General features: G+C 31.4%; 1 protein-coding gene across 4 annotated transcripts; it reads left to right on the top strand.

The window, feature by feature from the left end:
* Positions 1-202: 202 nt before the first annotated feature.
* LOC143044196 (nicolin-1-like) lies at positions 203-24,492 on the top strand. 4 transcript variants are annotated; one of them, XM_076216096.1, is made up of 9 exons: positions 203-409; positions 6,028-6,063; positions 10,089-10,179; positions 13,390-13,490; positions 15,945-16,055; positions 16,563-16,628; positions 17,145-17,207; positions 22,096-22,200; positions 24,284-24,492. In XM_076216096.1, the coding sequence occupies exons 1-9, from the start codon at positions 281-283 to the stop codon at positions 24,323-24,325; spliced, it is 744 nt and encodes a 247-aa protein (XP_076072211.1). In that variant the 5' UTR covers positions 203-280; the 3' UTR covers positions 24,326-24,492. The 4 variants fall into 4 exon arrangements, with proteins under 4 accessions (XP_076072211.1, XP_076072220.1, XP_076072228.1 ...); XM_076216105.1 differs by lacking the exon at positions 6,028-6,063 and having other exon boundaries at positions 206-409; XM_076216113.1 differs by lacking the exon at positions 17,145-17,207 and having other exon boundaries at positions 209-409.
* Positions 24,493-25,637: the final 1,145 nt, after the last annotated feature.

The raw sequence follows: 25,637 nt of genomic DNA, 5'->3' as shown, positions 1-25,637 counted from the left end.
CAACTTAAAACCAAAAAGATATCGTTATCAAATTATAACGTTCCATAAAAGTACAATTTTAGTTTACTCCCTGTTTAATGTATATGCGGGGATATTGAATCAGTGTATGTAATACGTTATATATTTTTTTCAAAGTATAACAAGAGATTGTTGAAAATATATCATGCTGATTGAGTTTTATTCAATTGGACGTTGCATTTGGTTTTACGGTCATTGGATATTTTCCCTAAAAGCTTCATTAACAACACTACAGAACGACAATGTTATAGTTTGGGGAAAAATGACAGATAGGCCTCTCCACTCGCATATAAAGAATCCAGTTATCTTAACAATAAGTGATGGAAAGACTGAGTTTCATTCAGGATGCCGAGTTATCGATATAAACTTTCCAAATATTTCAAACCCAGAGGTATGGGATCATTGATCAACTGACATGGCAAACACTCATAGTGAATTTGTGTACAGATGACTGCAATTATATCTCCCCTTATACTATAGCAGTATAAAATTATTCAATCAATAATTGATTTTTATATATGAATTTTAAAAGTATCAGATATAAGATTATTCAATCAATCTTGCACGGAAAAGACATAATTTTCCCTTTTTTGTCTGAATCCTAGGTTAAAATTACACATACAGATAGACCATACATGTATGATGCTATAAATAAGAATATTAAGTAAGCAAGCTACAATTACCTGGCTGCAATAAGTAACACTTAGAAATTGTTACTTATGAAGAAAAATAATTGAATATAGCCTCACTGGACACAATTACGAACGATTTTTGAACTATGATTAATATTTTTTTATGTACACTACTTTTCTTGAATTGTTGATACCATAGAATTTAAGATGTATGAAGGCTTTCCATTTTGCATCATATCCCACATAAATTTTTATTCACGTTAGGATACGTTAGTAAGATTTGCGTGACCTCGTTTTACAATCAAGAGAGCCACATATGGACGCAATTCCGAACAGCACTATATTGATATATCTAGGCGAAGAAATCAATGACAACAGTCTAGATTGATAAAGCATACATTAATCTTTATCTAAAACACATTTTCATAGGAAAATAAGATGCACAAGTTTGTTTTTTACTTCAATTACTACAGCAGTGGTTGCAGACGAAATGTCGGTCATGTGTAAAGGAAAGATTTCTGATTTTTTTTATACGACTACAAAATTTAAAAAAATTTTGGTCGTATATTGGTATTACGTCGTCGTCGTCATCGTCCGAATACTTTTAGTTTTCGCACTGTAACTTTAGTAAAAGTGAATAGAAATCTATGAAATTTTAACACAAGGTTTATGACCACAAAAGGAAGGTTGGGATTGATTTTGGGAGTTTTGGTCCCAACATTTTAGGAAATAGGGGCCAAAAAGGGCCCAAATAAGCAATTTCTTGGTTTTCACACTATAACTTTAGTTTAAGTAGATAGAAATCTATGAAATTTTGACACAAGGTTTATGACCACAAAAGGAAGGTTGGGATTGATTTTGGGAGTTTTAGTTCCAACAGTTTAGGAATTAGGGGCCAAAAAAGGGCCCAAATAAGCATTATTCTTGGTTTTCACAAAATAACTTTAGTATAAGTAAATAGAAATCAATGAAATTTAAACACAAGGTTTATGACCGCAAAAGGAAGGTTGGGATTGATTTTTGGAGTTGAGGGCTGAACAGTTTAGGAATTAAGGGCCAAAAAGGGGCCCAAGTAAGCATTATTCTTGGTTTTCGCACCATAACTTTAGTATAAGTAAATAGAAATCTATGAAATTTAAACACAAGGTTTATGATCACTAAAGGAAGGTTGGGTTTGATTTTGGGAGTTTTGGTCCCAACAGCTTAGGAATAAGGGGCCAAAAGGGTCCAAAATTGAACTTTGTTTGATTTCATCAAAAATTGAATAATTGGGTTTCTTTGATATGCCGAATCTATAAACTGTGTATGTAGATTCTTAATTTTTGGTCCCGTTTTCAAATTGGTCTATATTAAGGTCCAAAGGGTCCAAAATTAAACTAAGTTTGATTTTAACAAAAATTGAATCCTTGGGGTTCTTCGATATGCTGAATCTAAAAATGTACTTAGATTTTTGATTATTGGCCCAGTTTTCAAGTTGGTCCAAATCGGGGTCCAAAATTAAACTTGTTTGATTTCATCAAAAATTGAATAATTGGGGTTCTTTGATATGCCAAATCTAACTGTGTATGTAGTTTCTTTAATTTTTAGTCCCGTTTTCAAATTGGTCTACATTAAAGTCCAAAGGGTCCAAAATTAAACTAAGTTTGATTTTAACAAAAATTGAATTCTTGAGCATTTTTGATATGCTGAATCTAAACATGTACTTAGATTTATGATTATGGGCCCAGTTTTTAAGTTGGTTCAAAACAGGATCCAAAATTATTATATTTTCAATTGCACAGTATTCAGCAATAGCAAGAAATCTTCAATTGCACAGTATTGCGCAATAGGAAGAAATTTTCAATTGCACAGTATTGTGCAATAGCAAGAAATCTTCAATTGCACAGTATTGTGCAATAGCAAATATTTTCAATTGCACAGTATTGCACAATAGCAAGAAATATCTAATTGCACAATATTGTGCAATAGCAAGAAATTTTCAATTGATTGGAGTTATCTTTCTTTGTCCAGAATAGTAGTTGAATCAACTTAAATCATTGTTTTATACAATAAACAATGTATATTCACTTTTACTACCAACTGATAAATTAAAACAATCTTTACCATTCAGTGATAACAAGCACCTTTTGTTACATTTTAATATTTTATGATGTATTTAAATGAGTACCCCTGTGAGATGATAATGAATAATTCATGAATATGCATGAACATTTCATGAACTGTTCATGAACAGATTTCATGAACAGTTCATCATATCTTCATGAACATTTGATGAACAATTCATGAACTGAAAATCGACAGTAATGTTCATGAACTTTAATGTTCATGAACAATTCATGAACAAGAAAGGGTTCATGATCATTGTTGTTCATGAACATTTAAATGTTCATGAACCTTTCTTGTTCATGAATTGTTCATGAACATTAAAGTTCATGAACATTACTGTCGATTTTCAGTTCATGAATTGCTCATCAAATGTTCATGAAGATATGATGAACTGTTCATGAAATCTGTTCATGAACAGTTCATGAAATGTTCATGCATATTCATGAATTATTCATTATCATCTCACAGGGGTAAATTACTGTCAAGGAGAGGATTCTGGGGGGGATTGGAACCCACCCTTTTTTAGCAAGATCAATGCATATGAAAGGGTTTATAGTACATAGTTTGAACCCCACACCTTTTTTAAAATGGCTGGATCTGCACCTGTACCCACCCAATATTAAAACTAAAGTAACTATGCGTCAGATATAATAATATAAAAGGATACATGTAAAGTTTCTGCTTCTTTCTGTAATATTTTGTTGTCTCTGTTCTTCCAAGTAGAATCGCTGAATAAATGTAACTAAAATCTCCACGGAATCTGTTTTACTATCAAAACTGGCAGCTCCAGTTTGATATTTAATCATTCAATCCCCTAAAAGTATAAAAAAAATCCACAAAGAATCAATTGTTCTAGATGTTTTAAAGCAATAAAATTCAATTGAAATGTTGTTGCCTGTTTATACACTACATCTGAAGCTGTTAATGAATCAAATTCATTTCAAAACCCTCCCCCTTTTTATCCCCTGAAGATTAAAAAAACTGGCTACTTATTATTTTCACAAAAGAACAATTCAAACAATTCAAAAACTATAAATTTTAGGTAACTACCAATAATCATATGTGGAAACAATTATTCATTTTGTTTATATAATTAAAAATAAATTTTCAAATATGCTTTCAGACTTTCTGATGTTGCTTTGCTCAAAGAAACCATAAAAAAATTATATTTCCTCAACAAATTATATTTTATAATAATATACACATGTCTGTCATGTTAAATTAAATTTGTAATGCACTTATCTGAAATCTTTCTGACTGGAAATGTCTTTTCCGTGTTTCCATCAGCGTAATCTCCATTTTGGTGACGTATTACCCAAGAGTGCACTTACGCTGACGTTGAGACTGAGAAGTTGATCTGTGCCGTAACGGAAGTATGAAAATAAATCAAGGGTGTCGCAAACAAATATTTATTAATATGCAGTTTTATTAAGTATAATAAAAAAAAAATCTTTAGTTTAAACGGCACATGGTGCATGTGAATAAACAAGTGGACTCACTTGGAAGGTATTTTTAGGGCCGAACTGTTCAGTACGATTAAAACCACGAGGTCAAGGTTTGTTTACATTGTACATACGTTGAGAAACGTCTGTCGTTGGGCCTATCTATCATTGATCTGATATTTTTCTAAGTTATTTATATGCCGGACGACAATTAATAGAAAGGCACATAAGTGAACTTGGAGAAAATCAGAATTTACATCTTTAGCAGTTTAGGGAAAGGAAGAGTAAAAAAAACCTTCTTGCAGCAAACCAGTAACAGCAGTGACAGTCCCACACGCAGTGTTACCAGTTACTAAATCATCTATTATTCATAACACATGCATATGAGAGATGAACATTTCAAGAATTTCAATGATCAGCTCGTGATTCATCAAAACTTCATGAACATTCATAAAATACTTTTAATGAACATTTCATGAATTTTTATGAGCAGCTACTGATTCATCAAAACTTCATGAACATTCATAAAATACTTTTAATGAACATTTCATGAATTTTTATGAACATCTAGTGATTCATCAAAACTTCATGAACATTCATAAATACTTTTAATGAACATTTCATGAATTTTTATGAGCAGCTATTGATTCATCAAAACTTCATGAACATTCATAAAATACTTTTAATGAACAGTTCATGAATTAAATTCATGAACCTTCATTTATGAATTATTTATGAATTTTCATGTACCATTCATGAACATTCACGAACCATTCATGATAGTTCATGAAGTCATGAATTTCTTCTCGCCGGGGTAGTTATTGTTTCAAACTCCATTAGAAATTTGAATTGAGATCAGTTTTGGAAAAAGGGAAAGGGGGATGTGAAAGAAAAATGGGGGGGGGGGGGTTAAATTTTTCTCATTTCAGATTTCATAAATAAAAAGAAAATTTCTTCAAACATTTTTTTGAGAGGATTAATATTCAACAGCATAGTGAATTGCTCAAAGGCAAACAAAATATTTTAAGTTCATTAGACCACATTCATTCTGTGTCCGAAACCTATGCTGTGTCAACTATTTAATCACAATCCAAATTTAGAGCTGAATCCAGCTTGAATGTTGTGTCCATACTTGCCCCAACCGTTCAGGGTTCAACCTCTGCGGTCGTATAAAGCTGTGCCCTGCGGAGCATCTGGTTTGTTTTTTGTGTAAGTTCCTCCTTTAAAGGAGCACTAAATTCAAGTTTATCCATTTCGGCGGTTTACTTATCATTCATCTATGATTTTTTTTTATATAGATCAACATGGTCAACATTTCTTTCGGAGTTTTCTGGACTTTTCAATAAAATCAACATATTTTCTTTTGAGCATAAATAGGGTCACAAGAGTCTAAAAAACGTCAATTGTGGGGTTATTTGGGCAAGATAAAAGGCATCATGCATATGAACAGAATCAGGAGATATTTTTCTTTCTATATATTAACAAAAGAAGGCAATATGCACTTACCTTTATGTTTTTTTATATAACTTTCAGGCCAGATTGCCGTTCTTATAATATTTTCAGAATGATTTTGTCATCGTAATCAACATTCACCAAGTGCACATAAATTGTATTATCATGAAAACAAGGGAATTTTAATAGGATTTTTATTTATAAAAACATTTATTGTTAAATATAAATAAATATGATCTCAGAGGGCAAACATTGGAAATCGTTCGTAATTGTGTTCCGTCGTAATTGCGTCCTGTGGGGCTAAGAATCTTTCTACAAATAATTTCAATATTTTAAATATGATTGTTAAATGATTTATATGTTGTTTTGTATTTCAGAGTAGCAATCCAATTTCTGTTTCAATATGTGAAAGGGTAAATTGAGCAACTCACGTTATATGTGGATTTTTTTTTGCAGATAACCATTATTTTGTATATTGATGTAATTTTTCTCACAAATTTGCAACCAAGCCTTATGTCACCTCTTTCAACGACTGCTATTGGTGGTTAAGCATAATATCATTAATACAATGTATGTGTGGCTCAATTGTTATTTTATTTGCCAAAGTTTCATGTATTGGAGATTTGGAAGTTTGAAATATATGTCTTTTTGTTGACTAAACATTTATTTTATCATAACTGTCTTCTGGTATATTGAACCTGAGGCTTGGAACAATGTGTGAGGATGCCTTATCAAGCTTTTATGTGTTGATACTCTTAACAGCATAAGTGATCAACAATAGAAGATAAAAAAAAATGTTGATGTGACCAAAACCTTTAGATGACTCTTTATGTGAGTGAAATCCAAGTGATCACACTTACAATCTGAGACTACTATAACACATGTGTTACAGTAGTCTCAGTTACAATGTACATGATTTAAATGATGATTTTTGACTAATTTTCAAATTTTTTCCTACAATTTTGAAAACTATAAATAATAACAGTATATAGTATTTGCAAAAATTATCAGCAACACAAGATTGACAAAAATGCTAATATAGCCAAACCATTAGATGTTCCTTATAGGGGTTGTTTCCCTTAATTGACAATTTCATGCCTTTGCTGATTATCTCAAAAATTATAAAATATAAAATACATGTAGGTAGAAATTACAAACTGCACTTAGCAATACAAGAGCTTTAAATGTCAGTATGACCAAAAATATTTGATGACTCCTTTTGAGAGTTATTACCCTTAAATGACAATTTTTACTGATTTTTGTAGTTGTTACCTATTTTCTCAAAAAAATATAATTGACAGGTAGATAGAAATTGTCAACAACCAAAATGATTACCAATAAAACATATATTTTTATCAGTTAAGCAATTCAGGCTCAATATTACAAACAGTAAACTTGTAACTTTTAACAGTAAGTCAATTAAGCCATAAAGAAAAACTTCAAGGAACATTGTGTGAATATAAGCTCCATCAGTAAGAGTAAACAGGGATTTTTCTATATATTTTTATTCTAACATTTTATATACATATGTACTTTTTTATGCATGCAATTTGCATTGAAAGGTTTATACAAATGCTTCTCATTTATATAACATACATAATATGTGCTTTGATTTAAATATAATTTTGATAATAACCACTGAGACAAACAGGATTTAAAGTGTAATTTCATTGCAAGCTTATTATTTTCCTTTACTTTTTGCATGACTCAATTGAGCTTTATATTCATTAATTTCAAAATATACTCTAGCTAATGCTATGTCTTTGAATGAGAATTGGATTGGCCACTGTGGGCCACTTGAGAGTGAAACTTTTATCGGTAAATAATTAATTTATTCTTTTGGATTCATTTTTCAATACAATGGTTTTTCTTATTTTAGAACTATATTTTATATTATTTTGATTTCTACCATTAGGCATACCATTGTCTTATTGCCTTCAACAGTATAAATATTAATCAAATTCTTTTACAGAAATATTATTTATTGTTGAGGAAATCCTAAAATACAACTTAAAATCAGCTTTCAATGACATGCATGGTTTATGATAGAGACATAAATAATTCAGTATATAAATTTGTGATTCCGCTTTCATATTGGCTTAAGAATAACACTTTTTTGAAGGAAAACTTAGGGTGCTATAAACAGTTTGGTATAAAAAAAAACTAGGGTTATTCCCCGACTAAAAATAACCATGGAGGGAAACCCCTGTTTATTTACTTAATTAGTGGAAAAGCGTCATGTTTTTTGTATTTGATTGTAAAAAATAGTTAATTAGCTTTCAATTAAAACAGGTTGAATGATTGAAATAATTTAAAAAATTATATTAAATATACATGTTTTAAGGGGAGACAACACTGTAAACATCTTGTATTTTAGGCAGTGAAAAATGAACAGCTTATTTGCAGCCACTGTAGCTCTTTTCGGAGCAGGAGACCGTACCCTGAAACAAGATTTTTTTGAAAGGCCTGGTAAAAACCTATAAATTTCATACAGTTTTGATTATGAAAAATGTGCATGTATCATGTCTTTATGGGTATGAACATGACCAGATTTCAGGTTTTTTATGTTCGAATTAGACATTTTTTTCCCATGTTCTTTGGATGGAATTTTTTTAATATGATAAAAGTACACTTTATATTTATTTCATTATAAACTAGAGAACATTCTGATTCCAATGATATCTAGTTTTATACAAGTATCTTTATTAATCAGTCCACTACTAAGGGTCACTTATGCATGGTCCCTCTAAATATGACGTCATAGAAAAAAACTGTTGATTGCACCCTTAGCTTGTAGACTATTATCTTTCTTATTTTTTTATGACATGTGAGCAGTTAAAGACATTATTTAGCATGATTTTGCAATCTCCTATAAATGTTGAAAGAGGTGTTATACTTGTTGTTTGAAGTGTTATTATTGGTAGAGGGTATTCATAATTCATTGACTAATATTGGGAAAAACATACCTAATCTAAAAGTTTAGAACTGCTATTAAAGTTTTATGTTCCTTATTACTAATCAATGTGTTATTGCATGATGAATTTGTTATTTAGTGGAGTTGGGTTAACAGGTTACCAATTTTAATGTTTTATCCTTGGTTCCTACCTTTTATTACCTGTATGTACATACTATGTATAAGAGAAAACATTCCAAGCAGGCTCCTCCCATTTAAGGGCCGTTATCTATTTATAGATTTTAAAGATTCCAGGTAGTAACCTGATTTCCTATTATCCAATAATATAAGCAAAAGAAGGAGAAAAATACACCTGTAGATATGTTCATATTTTTCTTTTCGTCTGAATTTATTTCAGATTAGTTTCAGAAAGTCTACCTCCAAATATTTTATTGATCAATACTGTTTTAAATGTTTCATTGCTTTGTATATATTACCATGTACATGAATCTTAATTACATGTAGACTGAAAATAATAATTGTGATGAAAAGTAGATTTATATTACAAAGCTTTACTCATTCTTTTTTTTTTATAGTAGAACTTTTTTTGATGTTTTAATGCAATATATGCAAGTAATTTAGTTGGTAATAATGAATTCCAGATATACAGCACTCACAGAGAGAGCTTGTTGTTTACTGCTTTTCTGTGAGCAAAGTGATCTTGTATTGTGAATTAATACACCATATCCTCATTTCTTTTTCATATCTCATTATATAATAACTCACAATTTCAACATAAAAGGTCAGTATCATTTGTTCTCAAATTTCATGTAAGTAAGAATTTTTGCAAAAAAAAACAAACCAGAACACTTTTGAAATTGAACAGAGCACACAGAAATATTAGCTCTAAATGTGCTTTATTGTCGACCCTTTGACTTAATTAAAGCGAGACTAAGCGATCCTACAATCCGTCGGCAGCGGCTTCCACAAATATTCACTCTGTGGTTAAAGTTTTTGAAATTTTAATCACTTTCTTATACTTTACTTGATTTCTACTAAACTTGGACAGAAGCTTGTTTATGATCATAAGATAGTATCCAGAAGTAAATTTTGTAAAAATGAAATTCTATGTTTTTTCGTATTTTACTTATAAATGGACTTAGTTTTTCTACCAGAAAACATTACATTCACTCTGTGGTTGTAGTTTTTAAAACTTTAATAACTTTCTTAAACTATCTTGGATTTGTACCAAACTTGGAAAGAAGCTTTTTTATGATCATAAGATACATGTAGTATCCAGAAGGAAATATTGTAAAAACAAAATTCCATTTTTTCTGTATTTTACTTATAAATGAACTTAGTTTTTCTGCTGGGAAACATAACATTCACTCTGTGGTTAAGGCTTTTTAAATTTTAATAACTTTCTTAAACTATCCTGGAACCCTTATGTATTTTATTAAAAATATTGTTTAACAAAAGAAACTCTTACAAGAGTTACAAATACTTCACTCTAATATGAAACCATGTGCTTTACTCTCTTTTAAGGTTGGAGAAATCCACTTTAAGAACAGTTATACAGCTTTTATAACTGTTAAAGCCAAGTTTAAACCTCAGGCAGAAAATGGTGAGGTTGGAGGTAAGAGGAACTTTGCTATAATACTTCAACTTTTTATCCAGAAATTTAGCTAACTGGAAAAAGTCCAGAGATTTTCTGAGATTTTAAACAACATTCTTATTATTATTATTATAAAACTGACTGTCAAATTGTAACTGAACCAGCTTAGAAACAATCTCAAAATATTTATTATCTGACCTCTGTTTAGACCTTAGAGAAAGTTTTAGTCAAAGGACTTAAAATAGTTTTGTTATATCCTTTGAATGAGGAGAGTGAATATGATATGTCTATATGTGTTTCAGTGGCGAATCCAGGGGGGGGGTTTCCGGGGGTGCGCACCCCCCTTTATTTTTGCCGATCAATGCATTTGTATCGGGACATATGTTTTGCACCCCCCCTGCACCCCCCCTTTGCCCTGGGTTAGCACCCCCCCTTTCGAAAATTCCTGCATCCGCCCCTGTGTTTCCATCTGTCCATCTGCCCCTTGAAACTCTTGTTGCATTTTCTCAAGAACGTCAAATCACATTTAGTACATCTTCTAAAATGTGGCATACTTTGTGATGCTTTTTTCACATTCATTACTCATCAACTTCCTGTTTCTGAATACTTAAATATCTATACACATAATGGCCATGAACTTATCAAAGATTTCTGAAAGGTTTAGTCGCATTTCTCCAACATTTGATAATTAGACTAAAACAACATAAGGGATTAGGGGGTCCTCTTAAGGACTTGCAGCATGATAATTACCTGTAATTCACCTTTATCAGGTCTTAACTGAAATATTGTAAAAAGGGATATTTTAAAAAAATATTTATATCAAAACATTAACAAACCATATATTTTTGGTCGAGTATAACCCGAAACTGTTATGTAATTATTTTCATCCGTATTTGATTAACAAAATTAAAAAGGTTATTCAACAAAAAATTCCTTAAATAAACAAGGGAAATTCTAATCAAACTGTAAATTTCATAAAAAATTATGAAGAAATAATCTCGAAATGTTCACTGACTGTACCTCATTTTAGTAATTTATTCTATTACTTGATATATTTTTGTATTTGTGTTACATGTAGATGTTAAAATCTAAACCGATGCAAAACAGCCAAGTTTTATTTATGTAAAAAGTCACGAAAAGCGATTGTCTTCTAGTGCGAAGAACCATATATCTACCTAGTCGTTCTGTCTGTATATCACTAAAGCCTACAGCCAGTTTTCATGGTATGCTGTCTTATCAGATGAAATAGTCAGTCGTATATCTGTCCACTTTTTCAACGAAGACGGAGCTGATACAAATTGGGTACATCAAGTTGCGTCGTGATCTATTTAAGGAATAACAGTACTGTAGTTGAAGAGTTGCCACCGTCAATTGTAGATTTGACGGTCGCAAATGCAGTTTTACTGGCTACGTGGAGCGGAGACAGTAAAACGGAGATTTGCGACCGTCAAATCAAAATTGACGGTGGCAACTCTTCAACTACAGTACTGTTATTCCGATTCTAATGCATTACAAAAAGAAAAATTACGATAAAACTTGAAAAAATGTCTAAATTTCTCAAATAAAAAAAATCCGCAAAACTTCATGAATGATTTTCGCACAAAGACGTCATGGCTAAACGTGACGTCATACAAATGAAAACTTACAAACTGGAGGTTATTACGTTACCTGTACGCTTCAAATTCGGATAAAATTACATTAAAACGGCGAATTCGAGGTAGGTGTTGTTTTATTTTCGATTATATAGTAGTAATCGAACATTTGTTGATTCATCAATTCAAAATGGCGGATCCCTCCTTAGTTACGCCTGGTCAACTGTGGATTTGACGGCAACTTTTAGCCAATGAAAAAAAATGTTACATCCAAATTGCATTAGAAATAGTGTTTAACTGTGGGAACTGGCTTGGTGAATATTGTGCACTACTAGTATTTTCGATTTGTTACTTAAGCTTTGGACAATTAATGAAAGTTGACTAAGAATTTTGAATAAACTGTATCGGTGATAATAAGCTGCGTTTTGTACTTTTATATAAGATTAATGACTCATGATATATAAACTCTTAATAGCTATCAAAATATAAAATGATAATTTTTATTCAAGATCGCAACATTGTAATCTATAATACATAATTATGAAAAATAGAGAACAAAATTATGAAAAAAAGCAAAAAAAAAAAAAAGCTTCGGGCCGTATGGATACGGATACTGGATGTGTATTGATTGATAATTTAGTCTTAGATTATTTGTTGCTTGTTTATGTATGTTTTTGTACAGTTTTTTATTGTTCTGTTGCACCAATGTCTCAAGATAAGGGGGAGTGTTGGAGCATGCAATTCGGTGGTTGTCGTTGCTGTGTAATATGTTTGTTTTTTGTTCATAAATTAGGCCGTTAGTTTTCTCTTTTGAATTGTTAAACATTTGTTTTCTGTTTTATTTGTTTATATGGACTTTTACAATTTTGGGAGACTATTAAAAAATATATATATCGTTAAAAAATGTATACCTTTTTTAACAATATTTTGGTCAAGAACAGGTGAATTACAGGTAGATATCAAGATCCAGTCCTTAAGAGGACCCCATAATCCCTAATGTTGTTTTAGTATAATTACCAAATGTTGGAGAAACGTGACCACACCTTCTGAAATATACCAAATCTCAGGAATCTCTAATAAGTAAAGCCTGAGAAATTTGCAACAAAAAAATCAATCTTCATGTGACCATGCTATGCTCTATGATGCAACTTTATGTATATCACTTATTAATTTTATGTTTACAAATACTTATAGCAGTGGGGATCCAGAGGGGGGGGGGGGTTCCGGGGGTTGGAACCCCCCTTTTTTTTGGCCGATCAATGCATTTGAATGGGGACATATAGTTGGAACCCCCCCTTTTTTAAATGGCTGGATCCGCCCCTGTATAGGTGGGTTTTATAAGTGTGCAGTATCTGACAGATTATTTTCCCAAGCAGAAATAGATGGTTAAATTTTCATTTCAGAATACGAAGCAATTATTTCTTCCATAAAGAGATTTTAGAATGCAAGCAACATTTGCACTTAGCTCTATCTAATAATCATATGAACATAATATTGATTGATGGATGAACGTTTAATATTAAGAACAGCTATACTGACTATCAGACAATGGAAATATCTTCTTTTTTTTAAATAATCATGAAAGAACATTTAAACAGAAAGTTTAGTGATATCATATATTTTTTATACTATTTTTCAGGTGATGCAAAATGGAAAACTTGTGTGAGAAGATTTAAGCTGATGCCAAACCCACATATGGAGGAAGGTTCTCAAGATTATTTCTGTCTTGGCAAAAAACATGTAATTACTTCATTATTAATGGCAAAAAAGCACCAATATATAAGTGATTTTAGTATTGCCATGATACATCTAAAATACCTACAAATCCTATTTTTTCATTAGGTTATACTATGATCTCTATTAGAATATCAAGAAAAGTTTTGAGAAATACTCTTAAAAGTGTTGGCAGGACACCAATGAAATTTTTCTCAGTTGTTGGTCATAAAATGTTGATGTGCATATTCATTTTGGTTAAAAAAAGTCTTTTTCAAAGTAGTAGGTTCAGTAAGACCCCTTTTTGGCCCCAAAATATAGCAGTTTTACAAAATTTTGAAATTATAATCTTTTAGCTATTTATTGGAAAGTAGAATCTTCTGCTACATAAATGTAGGCTGTTTTTGACAATATAATGTACATATATCGTGTACTAGCATCATTAAGTCATGCTACATTACTGAAATCTTCACAATTTTAGCACTTTAGTTAAAATGTAGATGGTTTTTTTTTAAATGAAAGTGTCTGCATTCGTGTTCATTCATAATATTAAAATGTAAGTTGTATTTGATGATAATACATAACATATTATAAAGGTTGAGGATGAACAAGGATGCGGCCAGTTTCATTTTTGACATAAACCATCTGAAAAGTGCGTTTTTTGGCATATTTGATAGATTTCTTATATATAAGCTTGAATCGGAGCGTTTTCAATGATTTAATCAGTTAAAAGTTTTCACAAAAGCTAATCAACTCAATTGAAATAGACACTTAAGTGTTTAAAAAGTGTCATAAATCTTTCGTTAGATGAGCCTGAAATTTGAGGCCAAAAATTGGCCCTTACCGGACCTTCTCCTTTATTTGGGATAAAAAAAGTCTTCAAATTTATTTGGGATAAACAAGTCTTTTTCAAATTAATTTTGGATAAAAAAAAGTCATTTACAAATTTTTAAAGGTTGTGGTAGTGGTATAATGCACTAAAGAAATAAATGAACTAACAATAGATTTTCGTAAAATTGCAAATTAAGGACGTTCCCTTGTCATGTTTTGGAATTCTGTCAGATTTTCGGAATCCTGTGATATTATTCATTTGATTGCCCTTAAATATTTTGCCCACTAACCCCTATTTTTTTTTTATTCATATTTAACATGTATAATTATAAGCCATCTGTAAGTTTTATAAAATCTTAATTATTTTTTAATAGTTTTTGTGAACTAAATATGTCAATGATAAAGCTATGAAAAATCAAGAAAAAACATTATCCCGCCAAAATTTAAATGGCTAATATCTCAAAATCAAGCACATGGACCTACATATTTTTTTCGCTCTTTAAGTTCCTTTATAATCCCCTATCAATATATACCAATGTTATGAAAAGCTTGTTATTTTAACAAAAGTAGCGAGCTTCCTTTAATTCAGGTACAAAGTAAGTTTTTGTTTGAAAATATTTGGAGTAACTTTAAAAAAAAATATTATTCTTTAATATGAATGAAAATATAGAGGTATTTTGTGTTATTTCAAAATGATTCCCTGTGATATTTAAAAAAATTATTCATGAAAGCTGTAGATTTGTTGGAAATTTAATCATGGCCTGGGCCGTTATATTCAAATTTTATCCTGAGCGTCCTGAACAGCCCATGCCATGTGTAAATTTTCAACAAATATATGGCTTCCATGAATTATTTCGATTCTAATAGGACAAATAAGTTCATTCAAATATTGAAGCGAGGGTGGGTATGCCATGTGTGTAGCTGTTCTTTTTTACTCCTGGTTAGATAAAGCTCAAATATTCTCATAAATCTTTAGAATGCTTTGATGATTTCTTTAATTACCCAGGGACGGATTCAGTCATTTTAAAAAGGGGGGGTTCCCAACCCAGGACAAAAAAAGGGGGGTGTTCCAACTATATGTCCCCATTCAAATGCATTGACCGTCAAAAGAAGGGGGGGTCCACCGAAAACACACACCCCTAGATCCGCCAATGTAACCGGTTGAAAAAATATGTTTAATTCTGAAAACTAATATTTGCGATTTTTAATTTACATGTTTTCTCGTAAGCTAAAAAAAAATATGTAAGCATAGACCTTTCTGATGTTGTCAGTTAACTATTTTACTTGATTTTCAACTTTTACACAATACATATAGATTCATATACATTGCATATTTATTTACATCTTTCAAAATAAATCAAAAAGAGTGAGCCTTGTAATAATAAAGTTGAAATTTCAGTGGCGGATCCAGAAATTTTCATAAGTGGGGGCCCACTGACTGACCTAAGAGGGGCCCGCTCCAGTCACGCTTCAGTGATTCCCTATATAAGCAACCAAATTTTTTCCCAAAAAGGGGGGGCCCGGGCCCCCTGGGCCCCCCCCCCCCCTAAATCCGCCTCTGAATTTGATTATGTGTTTGTTATTGAAGAGAATGTTTGTAATTCATGTATGTTTGTTTCTCTGATTAATCATATTTTGATTTTTATCTAGTTTATGAATGAACTGAGCAATATAACTCAATTACGTGTGATATTACAACAGCCCTCACCTGTTTGGAAAGATTTTAGAATTGAAGAATTGAAGTTATACAGATCAGCAGAGGTAACATTATTTTACTTTAAAAGCTTGTTTAATAATGAACTGGTCATTTGAGTAAAGAAATATCAAAAGGTTATATATACACTGAACTTATGTGATAATATTAAATTTTCATGTTCATTTGAGTTATCTCCCTTTTAAAATTGAAATAAATATTTTGTTAGAAAATATTGTTTACCCTTCAGTTTGTTGACACTTGGAAACTAATCAAAGTTATTTCATGACCTTAATTAACAAATAGTGTTTTTATTTCATTATAAACATTACTAAAAATGTATCTTCAAAAAGAGATGCTTGACTCAAGTTCAATTGACTAGGATTGTCAGTTTTCCTGCCGAAGGTCATGGTTTTTTCAGGGAATTCCAGCTTCCTCCACAAATAAAAACTGCTAGCCTGAAAATAACCTGTTGAACTGAAAGTGGCGCTAAACACCAATCAATTAAAAAAAAAGATATGTTCTATGCTATGCCCCTTACAAATTTTTTGAGAAATATAATTCCTCTGTTGTAGATGAATAAAACACCAGCACTGCCATCCTGGCTGATAGAGGATTCAGGGAAATCAAAAAAATCTGATGTAAGTTTTCAGTTTGATGCCTTTATGTTTCTTTGCATGTTTAAATTTCTATCTGGAACTCCTCTCCGTCTATGCATTACACTTTTTTAATGTTTTTTATATGCAGTCTAGCATGTCTGTTGGTTCTTTAGACTGCTCTTTCTTTGGAACCATAATTATTATGATACTGAAGTCATTTCTTCTGATTTTAGTAAGCATTGTATTGTTTAATGTTATATCCTGTCTACATAAACAGATCATTGCCTTTCTTTAAAAAAAAATATATTTTATAAATTTCAATACACAGAACCTTTTTTGCAGTCGATATATGTTATCATAGAATTGAGAATGGAAATGGGGAATGTGTCAAAGAGACAACAACCCCGACCATAGAAAAAAACAACAGCAGAAGGTCACCAACAGGTCTTCAATGTAGCGAGAAATTTCTGCACCAGCAATTATGTAAATTATTTGTTTTCAAATGATATATAAGAAGTTTTATCAACAGATTTTCAAATTACAATTTTAAATTTACAGCATGACCTAGATAATGACTCTTTTTGTGACAAATTAAGATCTGAGCGTTCTCCTTGTTTGGCGGTAAGATGTATAGTATGTAAAGGTAGAGGCTGCACTAATTGACCAATCAATACAAGGCTTTATTATCATTTTGAGTGCTACCCTGTATTCCTTATAGAAGTGTTCTTTTTAGTAATTATAATATAAGCCTAAATTGTTTTAGATTTTTTTTATTATACATTTGTTATATATATTTTACTTATATGTAATATAAGTATTGTTTTTACAAACAGAAAAGCCATTTCAGTTTGCAAGAAATTGATGTTATGATAAAGATGCTGACATCATGAATACAATTAATTTTCACAGACCACTTGTTGAGGTTAACTTGCCTAACATTTGACACTTTGAACTTTTGAAGTTACAACTGGAATCTCACTATGTGAATATGAGAATTTGTTTCACCTTGCATCATGATTAATCTTTTATAGGACTAGTATGATCCCTTCTCCTGCATATTCCAAGCTTTTTAGCTTTCATATGTTATATTTTGAATGTGGTTTTTCATTTACAAGTAATTTTGGTTTACTTGGTTTAATAAATCTATGGTATAAGACCATTCAATATGTTTCAAATAAAAAAGAACCACTAATTTTTTTAAGAAGAAGCTCAAGTATATATCACATCATTTGCATGCATTTATTAACTTTTAAGTACAGTCAGTAGTTTTTCTATTATTATATATCATTTTTTTAATGAAACAGAGGTACAAAAATTGATTGATGTGTTTGTTTATCCATTGCATTTTGTATTAACAATGTCTTCTTTGTCAGTGAAATTATCTTATAATCTCAATCACAAATGGTATTGTGCATCTCCAACTTATTTTTTTTATCAAAATGATTGCTGGGTTTAATATACCAAAAAAATAGACTTAAAAATAGAGAGAAGGCATTAGGAATTTGTGAGCTCTGCTTTTCGCATTTGTGTGGATATATTTTTGTCGAGCCTGCAACTTTTGTTGCAGAAAGCTTGACATAGGGATAGTGATCTGGCGGCTACGGCGGCGGCGGCGTTAGCTCAATCTTAAAAGCTTTATATTTTAGAAGGTGGAAGACTTGGATGCTTCATACTTTGTATATAGATGCTTCATGTTACGAAGTTTCCGTCAGTCACATGTCCAATGTCCTTGACCTCATTTTCATGGTTCAGTGACCACTTGAAAAAAAAGTTCAAATTTTTTGTAATGTTGAATTCTCTCTTATTATAAGTAATAGGATAACTATATTTGATATGTGCGTACCTTGCAAGGTCCTCATGTCTGTCACAGTTTTCACTTCACCTCAACCTCATTTCATGGATCAGTGAACAAGGTTAAGTTTTGGTGGTCAAGTCCATATCTCAGATACTATAAGCAATAGGGCTAGTATATTCGGTGTATGGAAGGACTGTATTAAAGGTGTACATGTCCAACTGGCAGGTGTCATCTGACCTTGACCTCATTTTCATGGTTCAGTGGTTATAGTTAAATTTTTGTGTTTTGGTCTGTTTTTCTCATACTTTATGCAATAGGTCTACTATATTTGTTGTATGGAATGATTGTAAGGTGTACATGTCAGCGGGCAGATGTCATGTGACCTTGACCTCATTTTTAGGTTCAGTGGTCAAAGTTAAGTTTTTGAGTTTTGGTCTTTTTATCTAATACTATATGCCATAGGTCAACTATATTTGGTGTATGGAAATATTTTATGATCTTTATGTCAGTCGCGCAGGTTTTATTAGACCGTGACCTCATTTTGACGGTTCATTGCACAGTGTTCAGTTTTTGTGTTTGGTCTATTTTTCTTAAACTATAAGTAATGGGTCAACTATATATGTTGTATAGAAGCATTGTTAGCTGTACATGTCTGCCTGGCATGGTTCATCTGACCTTGACCTCATTTTCAAGGTTCATTGGTCTTTGTTTAGTTATCTTGGTTAATGTTAAGTTTATGTGACAGTTGTAATAAAGCTTAGCTTTATACTTAGGACTATCAACATATCAATGATTAGTATAGAAGGCGAGACATTTCAGCGTGTGCACTCTTGTGTATTATTTGTGTATAAAACTTTTTAAAATTGTCTGAAATTTACATTTACAGTTTGTGCAATAACTTGTTATCATTTTCTATTTTGCATGCTTTTTGTGCACCAAATTATTTGTTACTTTTAGACCAATCACTGCAAGTTTGTTTGAAGTCACATATATATTGCTTAATGATATTCACATTTCTGCAATTTCTCAAAGTTTTTATAGTTTTAAAGTTGTCGACTGTTGTTTTATGAGTACTTTTAAGGATGTATTGTTGTCTTTTTGCACCCTTTTTTGTATAATTTGTATATATAGTTAGTTTCTGTTATTGATATTTCCAAGAATCACAAGAACAAATTAGATCTAATATGATAGGAATCACAATGAATATTCAATGTTGGATTCCACCAATGATTTTGATCCTGATTCTGATCTGGGACTTGTTTTTTGCATTGACGTCTTTCTGCAATGTTGCATTTAAGTGTCAAAGCAAAAAAAATAAAGAATCTTTCAAGACGTCATAAAAATTTGGACTATATTTTACAAAAGTGCTTGTCCACATGACATGGTTTTGTGATTAGGCTGAGATCTGCAAAATTGCAGTTTGGGTGATAATAAGAAATGAAGATGATTATCTCTGTGAAATAAAAACTGTTCTACATATAAACTCTATTGTAAAATTTGTAAACATTTCACTGATTGTATCTCCATTAATTCTTGTTTCATGTACATTTTGTGCTGATTAATAATCCAAGGTTGCCCCATTACTCAGAAATATACTATACATTTAATCTGCTCAAAAATAATTAACTTCTTTAAAGTTCTTTATGGAATTAGGTCAATGTTTCCCAGCTTGAATAATCCACATATAATAATATGATAATCAGATTGTGGTAATTTCAAATTATTATTTTTTTGTGCCAAAATTCAAAATAACCTTCACACATTATAAGTACACTCCCTCCTTTTATAAAATTAAATTTTAAATTGCTAGGTTTTATACACATTTAACAAACTGATATCATACCAAAACCATATGTTGTCATACCCCAGGCAAAGAAGTTCTTTAGGGTATAATGTTTTTGACCCGTCCATCGGTCTGTCCATCCAAATGACCTGTTTGTATGTCTGTTCATCCAGACATTGTCAGTCTTGTTTTTGTAATCTCAACTCCTCTGAATCTGCACAATAGAATTTCATGAAACTTTATAGTTCTATAGTAAGAACATACTATGCAAATATGCACATCAACAGGAAATTTTGATTCAGTTATTTTTCTAGGAGTTATATGCCATTTGGACTTCGAATGTTGACCTAAATATTCTAATATTTCTGGGCATTATGTTTTCTGGTCTGTGCGTCTGTTCGTTGGTCCTTCCGTTCGTTCTTACGTTCATTCGTCCGTTCGTTTGTTTGTTTGTTCGTTCGACCGTCCATCTGTCCCACTTTAGGTTAAAGTTTTTGGTCGAGGTAGTTTTTGATGAAGTTGAAGTCCAATCAACTTGAAACTTAGTATACATGTTCCTTATGATATGATCTTTCTAATTTTATTGCCAAATTATAGATTTTACCCCATTTGCACAGTCCACTGAACATAGAAAATGATAGTGCAGATGGGGCATTCATGTACTTAGGACACATTCTTGTTTCTTGAAGTTATGCCCTTTTGGACCTAGAATTTTGGCCTAATTATACTACTGGAATAGTTTGTCATTTCAACTCCTATCAAACAACAAATATTATGATAAAACTTCATTTACTTTTTAAGAAATTATGAGTCTTTCAACTTGCATATTTGGTGAGATTTTGTTTTAGGGCACTGGGTATGTGAGGGTGTTCACAAAGGTTCTTTTATTATATCATGTTCTACATCTATTTCAAGAATAGAGAGAATATACAAAGGTCATATGAACTTTGTTCAGTTAAACAACTTTTAGGGTCACATTCCTATTTTATTTTGTTTTGGTGTTTATGAATATTCCTTCATTAACTGTAGTGAGTTAAGCTGCAAATATTGTATAAATTGAAATTAATTTGTTAAAAACTCTGTAACTTTACCAGAACAGTTTTTTTTTTATCATGCTAAAAAGGAAATTTTACTTTTAGAAACATCATTTATGTTTCACATTCAAACACCTGCTTTTTCAAGAATAATGTGTAACGGTTATTTTAAAATTCTTACATTTTCATTCTTCTATTGTGCAATAAATGTGAACTTTTTAAGTACCATCAGCATCCACATATATATAGTTCTGTGCAAATAATTGAGCTGCAGCTCTAATGGTTGAAGTATGCATATAAAACTAAACAGACTCTTAACATCTTTGTACAAGAACAAAGTTATATGACCCATAGTTCATGGTTCACTATCTCTGCATGATACTCACCAGTGTTGTTTGAATCAAAACAGCTGCAAAACCAAATAAAGTATTACAATAATGAAGCAGTTTCATTTTAAATTCAGCCACATCAATTAAAATTTGTTTTAAATCCAGTGAATATTGTCCTCTTTATCTTTTTGAATTTCAAAATTTGAAGTCAAAATTTATGGAGCCAATACACCTTTATAAACAACAAATAAAATATGTCACCTGCTGACAGGTAACATGTACTGTGAATTCTAATTATTGCATGCATATTATTGCGATTTTGTATTAGACTTAAATGCGATTTTGATTTTTATGATTTTGAGAAAAAATCCTGTTTAATTCATATGAAATATTTCAAGATGCGAGTTTAAATCTCTGTCGCATTTTTTCGCATTAATAAAAACCTCACAATAATTTCTGAATTTACAGTATACTAAAAGCAAAACATATATAACAGTTGATTCCTATTTATAGACATAGATTCCCTGTAATGTTACTTTTCTTCTCACACATTGTTTTATGTTTATAGAGTGTACCTAACTTAGAAGCAATATCATCAAGTCTACAGCATCTCTGGGCATTGGCAGAAGAAGTAGGTGCCAAGCAGACAGAAAGATCCCTAGGAAGATATGAGGTATCATTAATGTATTTTCTTTATAAACACAAGCAGAAACAATATGTTATTCATCTATATCAATGAGGCTGGTGTACCAGCTCCTGGCTACATTTATTCTTTAAAGTTTGTTATTTAAGTTTGTTTCAGAAGTATTAAAATGTTTCTGAATGAGATGTTAACCTTTAAAGGTCCATATGACCTATATAGAATGCTTAAATGTCAAGAATAACAGAAGGTTAAATTAATGTCAAACTTTTCTACAAAATTAGATAAAATGTCATAATTTTGTTTCCACAAAATTAGATAAAATGTAAAAAAAAAATTTCCACAAAATTAGATAAAATGACATATTTTTTTTCCACAAAATTAGATAAAAGGTCATATTTTTTCCAATTTTCTGATTTTAAAATGTTAAATCTAAACCAGTCAAAATAAACTGTGCTGCTGTCAGTTAGATTATAGTATTTTTTTTTACATGCTTTATCCTTTATTTGTTAATTTTTCTTATTTGTGGTGCTAAATATATCTGGTAAGCTTTTGTCTGTTTTAAAAAGATTATTCCTCAACAGATATTCCATTATACCCCAGTCCCACTAGGCCACGATCGCACTACGATCTGTGAAAAAAATGAAAATTTCGATGATCGTAGTACGATCGTGTAGATCGCAGTAAGGTCGTATCACAGTCGTGGTGAGGTCTTCAAGATCGTGATGAGCGTGGCCAACTTTGAACATGTTCAAAACAATCGTGGTGCGGTCATGGCCAAATCAGGTCGTAGTAGAAGCGTAGTGAGAGCGCACTAAGATCGCTGTACCATCGTAGTGAGAGCGTGATTCTATTCGGAGAAACTGCGCTACGATCTCATTGCGATGTTATTACGACCTCACTACGATCATCACGTTCTCACCGCGACCAAACTACGCTTCCACTACGACTATATCACGCTGTTCACGACCATAGTACGATTCTAGCACGCTCTTCTTACGACCTGACTACGTTCATACTACAAACATTATTCTCATTGTCATTTTCCCATAAAATATATTAATTCTCTCCAGGTTTTGTTTGTCTGTATGTAATTGGGACTTCTTGTCCATTTTATCTAACGACTCAACCATGCTTCTTGTTTTCATATAGATTAGGCCGTTGGTTTTCCTGTTTGAATGGTTTTACACTAGTAATTTTTGGGGCCTTTTATATCTTGCTGTTCGGTGTTAGCCAAGGCTCCGTGTTGAAGGCCGTATCTTGGCCTATAATTATTACTTTTAAAAATGGTTACTTGGATTGAGAGTTGTCTCATTGGCACTCATACCACATCTTCCTATATCTATTGACACATCTGTTTCATATCTGCTATTGTTCACTAAAATATCGTCATTTCAGCTTTATGGACCAGCAATAGGTTGTAATTTAGGTCGGATTGGTCGGTCCGACATCTCTACTTGATCAAGATTCGTTACTTTCAGAGCTCCATCTGCCTCTACATCAACCCTAACACCACGACCACGTGTTCTAGTAGATTTTGGTGGCTTGATTGTATTTTTTTAACGTATTAATTAGAAATAGAACTGAAGGAATGATACTGTATTGATATGGAACACGATGTTGACGTTATTGCTGAGAGCGTAGTAAGATCGCGGTTTGAACGTAATGTAATCGTGGTAAGAACGTGCTATAATCGCAGTAGAAGCGTGGTAAGATCGCGTTGCAATCGGATAACTCGTGGTATGGTCGTAGAGAGAACGTGACGAGCGTAGAAAGATCTTGATAAGCGTAGTCAGGTCGCAGAATAAGCGCGGTGAGAACGTGTTATAATCGTAGCGGGATCGTTGTAGAAGCGTAATGAGGATGTAGTAGCATCGTGAAAGCAACGAAAATTTACATTTTCATTCGCTCATACCGCGACCTCACCACGATCTGAATTTTATTTAGATCGCGGTGAGCGTGGTGCGATCATGCTCTAGTGGGACTGGGGCTTTAAGTATATTAAAATTTGTGTCAAATTTGGTATTATTCTCTCTGAAATGGATTATTATGCTTTTTGATGATGTTTTCAACCCTTTGAAATATTAAAATAAATTGATGTTTCTTTTTTTTTCAGGTTGATGGATGTTATGAGATTAATTTACTGTCCTACACATGATATAGTACCATGGATAAACCTTGAAGCCTATTCAAAAGTCAATTATAAGGAAACAACACAGATAACACAATAACACTTTTGCATGTTTCTTATACATTTTCATACATGTTTTGCAAACATTGTACAATGATTTTGTGCATCTCATAATAAATTGCAGTGTTTTATTATTATGTGTCAATTGTTCATCTTTTCTCTTTTTCATTATATCCTTAAACCAAAAGGGCCAATTATAACAAGACATCACAGAAATAAAGTCGTGGAATGTCTTAAATGTTTTCCAATAGAAGTTTTTAACTAAATTATTATCAATTTAATAAACAGTAATATGGATATAATTTTGGAGTCAAATTTTCACTTTGCATCTGAAATTCAGATAGTTTTGCTGTAGTCATAATTGATTTAATTGGTGCCAAAATGAAAGTAGAAAAGTTAAATACATGGAAAAAACATAAGTCTAAAATATAAACTAAAGAATATATTCAATATTTAATTTAATTTGATGAGTCTCAAAAGCAACAATCAGACTAATTATCTAATTAGTTAAATGAACTTACAAATGGTGAAACAATGTAATTAATGTCCACTCTTTCTTGATTACAAGGTCAATATAATCAAAACTTGCAGTGGTAATTAATAAAATATAAAATTCAAATTATGATGTGATTTGATGTCATTAGATTAGTATTTTTCTCTTTTTATCACGCATGTGTTTTGTCTTAACTTGTTACAGACAGTCAATAAAAAACAGTGCTTCCCTCTTAAAATCAAGATGTATATACTAGTATTGGCAAAAAGTGTAAATATTTGACACAATGAAATTAAATCACCACCTCTTTTGTAAAAAAGGCCAAAATATCCCAAATAGAAGGTATTTCAAACAAATTTGAAAATCAATTACACTTTGGAAAAAAAATTCATGTTCATATAAAGAGGGGGAAAAACCGACAGTGAGACATTGATCCAACATGACATCTTTGTGTCTTCATTGTTTTCAACTTTGATGTTGAGTTGTGGTTAAAGTTTTTCATACTCTTATCAGAATGACAGGTTATTTATACCTACTTTAAAAGAGCCCCGTCCTTGCATCCATCCTTTACAAATTTTTGTCACATTTTTTCTCTCCATATAATAAAAGATTTTGAAGGTTCATATCATTTGCATTCAACTTTTTTTATCTGATATTTTATTTTACTATCAATATTGAACCTTGACGAGGTTCAACATTGATAGTAAAAAAGGTTGAATGTTAATTTTATAAACCTTAAATGTCTTATATTATAGGACTCAAACAAAAGCAAAAGTTATTTTTGTT

The sequence above is a fragment of the Mytilus galloprovincialis genome, chromosome 1, assembly GCF_965363235.1.
Source record: "Mytilus galloprovincialis chromosome 1, xbMytGall1.hap1.1, whole genome shotgun sequence".
Taxonomy (NCBI): Eukaryota; Metazoa; Mollusca; class Bivalvia; order Mytilida; family Mytilidae; genus Mytilus; species Mytilus galloprovincialis.
The sequence above is the reverse complement of the archived record's forward strand: the minus strand, read 5'-3'. Positions and strand labels throughout refer to the sequence as shown.

Coding starts and splice junctions, on each gene's coding strand:
- LOC143044196 (XM_076216096.1), top strand. CDS start 281: ATGACAGATAGGCCTCTCCACTCGCATATAAAGAATCCAGTTATCTTA. Junction 6,064..10,088: donor CTGTTTCAATATGTGAAAGG/GTAAATTGAGCA, acceptor CTCTCTTTTAAG/GTTGGAGAAATCCACTTTAA. Junction 16,056..16,562: donor AGTTATACAGATCAGCAGAG/GTAACATTATTT, acceptor CCTCTGTTGTAG/ATGAATAAAACACCAGCACT.